The 4,963-nt window shown below is 30.8% G+C and overlaps 2 protein-coding genes across 2 annotated transcripts in view; one reads left to right on the top strand and one right to left on the bottom strand.

Annotated features, from left to right (window-relative positions):
- Positions 1–1,326: 1,326 nt before the first annotated feature.
- On the top strand, positions 1,327–2,532 carry LOAG_12607 (hypothetical protein; the record flags this gene model as incomplete). The annotated part of the gene is made up of 3 exons (XM_020448568.1): positions 1,327–1,425; positions 1,853–2,038; positions 2,353–2,532. The coding sequence occupies 3 exons, from the start codon at positions 1,327–1,329 to the stop codon at positions 2,530–2,532; spliced, it is 465 nt and encodes a 154-aa protein (XP_020301300.1).
- Positions 2,533–3,422: 890 nt separating this feature from the next.
- LOAG_18080 (CAP-Gly domain-containing protein) overlaps positions 3,423–4,963 on the bottom strand; it is a gene marked incomplete at its 3' end in the record, with an annotated part of 10,701 nt that continues 9,160 nt past the window's right edge. Inside the window, exons 27-31 of the mRNA XM_020450750.1 lie at positions 4,813–4,924; positions 4,408–4,575; positions 3,974–4,240; positions 3,777–3,878; positions 3,423–3,542 (exon numbers count right to left, since the gene is read on the bottom strand). Coding sequence (XP_020305533.1) covers positions 3,423–3,542; positions 3,777–3,878; positions 3,974–4,240; positions 4,408–4,575; positions 4,813–4,924 — 769 coding nt within the window. The remainder of the gene's footprint in view (positions 3,543–3,776; positions 3,879–3,973; positions 4,241–4,407; positions 4,576–4,812; positions 4,925–4,963) is intronic.

Raw genomic sequence — 4,963 nt, 5'->3', positions numbered from 1 at the left:
TATATATATATATATATATATATATATATATATATATATATATATATATATAGGTATGTATAGTAAAACTTGCATGCAACAACTATCTGAATGATTTACTTTTATCGTTTTTCCTTTTTTAAAAAAAATGAACCTATCTTGCAGGTAAGCATCCCAGCAGGCAATTATCACTTTCGTGGTATCACTCCGATGGAGCACGACTGAATGCAAGTATCGGACCAATAAGCATGCATACATCGTTAGTTTCCAGTGAAAATTGCAATTTTGAAGCACTTTACGCTGTCACTGAATTAAATACAGCCACAGGTTTACATTCCCGCATTTTCAGAATTAATGGAATTTAGGAAAAGACAAAAATAGTTGGTAGGATGGTTGTATAAATTAATTATTTTAATTGAAAAAAAAAAAGGAAAAAACGAGAAACATTTCAACAAACAATATTGTATTATTATTACATTTACTCTTTGATCATTTTAAATTAAAAAGAATCTATTTCCTAATTTTTTAGTAATATTCAAGAAATATTTTTACCTTTTCATTCCTTTCTCTTCTTTTCTTTTTCTTTTCCTTCTCTTTCAGCACGATTCTCATGTCTTCGAGTTCAATTACATTTTCATCGGCCATTCCATACGTCATTTTTTCGTTATTTCTTGCCAACAATTATACTTGTTGCACTTACCTGGATTATCTTTTACATTGAACGACAACATTTGCAATCACGGATAACTGTTGTGGCCTTCTCATCTTTGCTTACATTCTTCTGTGTATTAATTTTATTTAATTTTTTTATTTAATATAATCCTAAATAACGGTGATTGATTTATCAATTTGAGATGCTAAGAATCATTAGAATAGAATGATAAGAAAGCATTTAAGACTGGGATGATAACGCTTTCACAATCATTTCTTGATGTTAATAATGTAGTAAAACTATCAAATCACTTCCTAATAATTGTGATATTATTTATAACCTGCAAAGATTAATTAATTTCATATTAATACATTATTTACTATCCGTTCCGATTATTTGATAAGATACTCTATTGATGAACAGTATCCGGTATTAACACAATTAGTTGCAAATATACTCTACCCTAGGCTTGAACCAATCGGAATTAAGCTTTTTACTAAATGACGATATCGATGTATACTGGATATGACTATGTATTAGCATAGTTGAATCCGACATTCAGGTTAGCTCTATGAAATAACTACATTTTATCTATCAGATGATAAAATTCACGGTAATTCTCGGGTAAATTAATTGCTAAAAATTCCTTATCGAGTAAAAAAAAAAAAAAAAAAAAAACGAAATACTTTCAGGCAATGCTTTGGAATAATGAAGTACCATCAACAGCTTACTTAACAGCCGCTGATGTTTGGGTCTTTTTATGCAATATATTCATTCTTCTTTCATTGCTCGAAGTAATTTTTTAAATTTTGAATAAAAATCAGGCCTTTTTCTTCGTAACTACATTTAAAATATGATATTTGTATTATTTGATAGTATAAACTAATCATTTAATCCTAATTATTTAACCATATTCTTATCGTAACAATATGTTAAAATTATATGCAGATCACAATTTTATCAGTAAAATTTGCTAAATGCGCGATTTTCGATATTGAATAATAATAATTGTCGTGATCACATTTACTGATATTTTGATGAAAAATATAAGTTATTAAAAGCAGACGTTAATCAAAATATCAGTAAGAGTGATCACGGTAATCGTTATTTCGCTTATTACTTCAATTCATATTCATGAAAAGGAGTTAACCTATTTCAATGATTTAAGAAAAAAAAACATTTAATTTCATCAATTTCTAAAATCTTTATGAACACTTACAGGTTATAGCAGTGCATATATTAACGAAAATGTCACACAAGCAACTTCTGCTTGCCAATAAAAATGAATCTGTTCGAGCGGAAAGCCGGTATCGGCGCGAAAAGCAGGCTGCAAAACGAGGTCGTTCAATTAGCCCAAGACCACCTGTTGCTAATGGACGAATGCTTGAAATGAAACATTTCGATCAAGTTCGCTCTTTTATATTTTAAAAATTTCAAATTGCAATTGCCTAAATGGCACTGATAAGATAAAATCATTAGCTGATTATTCTTTATCGATTATTTTTTGCATCAAAACCAATAATATCCAATCAGATGATATTTTGAAGTAGCAAGGTTACAATTTGTACTAATAAAATAGAATATCATATACTAAAGCAGATAATATCATAGCAATTATACATTCTATTAATTAATGAACATATCTGAAATCAGTCCAGCATGTTTATCATAAATATTAAAAAAAAAAAAAAAAAAATTAGAAAAAATTAATAATCTTATAGGATTTACCTGGTTCAACGTCAACGTCAAACTATGATACTCTGATAAATGATTATTTCCATCGTTGGTCCGATTATTACTCAGTAACAGCTGCACGGGTTGATCTATCAGCGCGTATCATACTGCCACTTGCTTATGGTATTGTAGCTTCACTCTATTTCTTCTTTTATCTATTTTTGTAATTTTCAAAATGAGAATATTGCTATTAGAATTTGAAAAAGAAAGAAGGTAGTGAAGAGTAATTTCTCAGTATTGTATTATATGTGCTGTACCCAGTAGTTTGTACAATAGCGCGCTCTCAGATAAACAAGATAAATTTTCAACTATAATCGTTGACTCAGAACAAAATGATATATCAGATCGAATTCAGACCTTTGATTTCGAGTAAATTATCACATTCATCAGTCCCAAAAACGAACTTCCCTTTACCTGATGAATTTCAGAATCTCACAATTCCTCAATCTAGCTTTGCTACATGTATATATACTTTCTCTATGCATATTTCTCAAAAAATGGCATTTCTGCTCATTTTCTTGTATATCCCCTCTCAATATGATTACAGTAGTACATATCGTACACTTCTATCCTTGGATTATGTCACTGAAACAAAAAGGCGAAGGATGCAAAGAAAAAAAATTTATTATATTCAATATTGGCATCTAGTTAAAAGTTATAAAATTGTATACACAATCGTATAAAAGCATAAGGGTATATAGGTACAAAAGAGCAGAAATACATATCACGTATTCTAAAGTACAATTTCATGAAGGTACCATTGAAGTGTTCTTTAAATTCAGAAATAATCACACAGGAATAAGTAGTGGATGATACAAATGAAATTATCGGAATAATAAATAAATGAGAAGGATAAATAGTTATGGTCACAATATTTCAATGTAACGATAAAATAGATTAAGGAAAAAATATAAGGCAACTTCTAGTATTTGTTAATTGCTCTTTCCTCAGATAGCAGTATGTACAAGAACCAATTATGGACAATTTGAAAAAGACAGCTTTCGGTGGTTTTTGATGAATTGTACTAGTTAAAAGCGATAAGATTACGACATAATTATCAGCAGCAAACACGTTGTAATTCGAACTTTTTGCGCTCTACGTCTAACTTATCAAATAAAAGACTATAGGCATTCTTGTATGCATTCGAATGCACACCCCGATCACCACATTGCACGTACTGAAATACGTCCATTGTATTTATTTAAATAAAAACAGGATACAGCCCAAGAAATCATTATCACTAATTACTGTTACTTCAGTAGAAAATTATGAAGTAGAATTTCATAAGTATAATAAAAAAAAAGTCAGTAAAAGATATTAGTTGTGCGAAACCGGAAGGTATTTGTCATCATCGACTATAAGAACAAACGCTAGCAATAAGTTCACAATACTAAGCAGATTAAGAACTCACCTTTGGTCTTTCAATAACGATGCTCTTGATATTATTAAACAAGCTCGGAAGCGGTTTCCCAGGGTTATATTTCGACCAGAAACGATGAATTTTTAATTTCAACTGTAAATCAGATAAATATAGGGCGATGAAATCTCAAACAGATATGAAGGTAAAAAAATAACGTTTTGTCAATAATGAAATTAAAAAACACTCACATCATCAATCCTATAATTAACATCCCGAACATTCGAATAATATTGATGTTCCTCAAGAAGTTGAGCTTTTCTCTGCTTACGCAAATTTGCTATATACGGCACTTGGTAATTTCGAGCTTCGCTTATAATGCCTTCCGCTTCTCTAATCAATTTGTCAAGTTCCTCTTTGTATTGTCCCTGAGCAGCATCTAGTGTTAGTGGTCCAGTAATTTCAGTCGAAATATCAGACACTCCGGTATCCGACAATAACTGTAGCATGCCTTGAACCTAAAAGCAACATTTTGCACCTGAATATACCTTGCATCAAGTTTCCATTCAGCATAACCCAAAAAACAAAAGAGTTCATTACCACTTCAGAAAAGTTCAGCAAATCCCAACCAAATCAAAATAGAAATACTTTGGAAGCAAAACTAAACTACAAGCAAAAACGCAACCTTCAGATAACGTATTTTTTCATTTGCGAATTTGAGAGCATCCTGCTTTTCAATCAGTGCTGTTTCCAGAAAAGTGATTTCAGCTCCGTATGTAAATGTGGTGCCACCAGTAGCAGTAGGTGTTGATGGCAACGAAGTAACGGACGACGTTAGATTGTTGCTCAAATTCTTTTTAAAAAATGCTTCATTAACAAAACTGAATACTTTATCAATTTACTCAAACTACCTGTTGCTATTTTAAAAAGGAAAAAGACTGATAATTACCGAAATTTTACAGCCACTAATGCTACTAAAGAGCAAATCATTATTTAAAATAGTAATGATGATAGGATAGGATGGTCAAAATATCATACGCATCAAATATTTACACGGTGTGTTTTCAAATGCAGGTAAAGAATACCACACCATTAGCAACGCTTTTTTGCTCATATTTTTGGCACGTTCCTTCAGTTCTGCATTTTCCTTCTCACATGCTTCCAAATCTCTCTGTATAGCATCCATTGTTTCTTCGTACTCACTAAAAGCAAATGTGTCGCTGAGCTAAGTGCAAAAAAAG

This window comes from Loa loa (genome assembly GCF_000183805.2).
Source record: "Loa loa unplaced genomic scaffold supercont3.190, whole genome shotgun sequence".
NCBI lineage: Eukaryota > Metazoa > Nematoda > Chromadorea > Rhabditida > Onchocercidae > Loa > Loa loa.
This window is presented reverse-complemented; position numbering and strand designations above follow the sequence as displayed.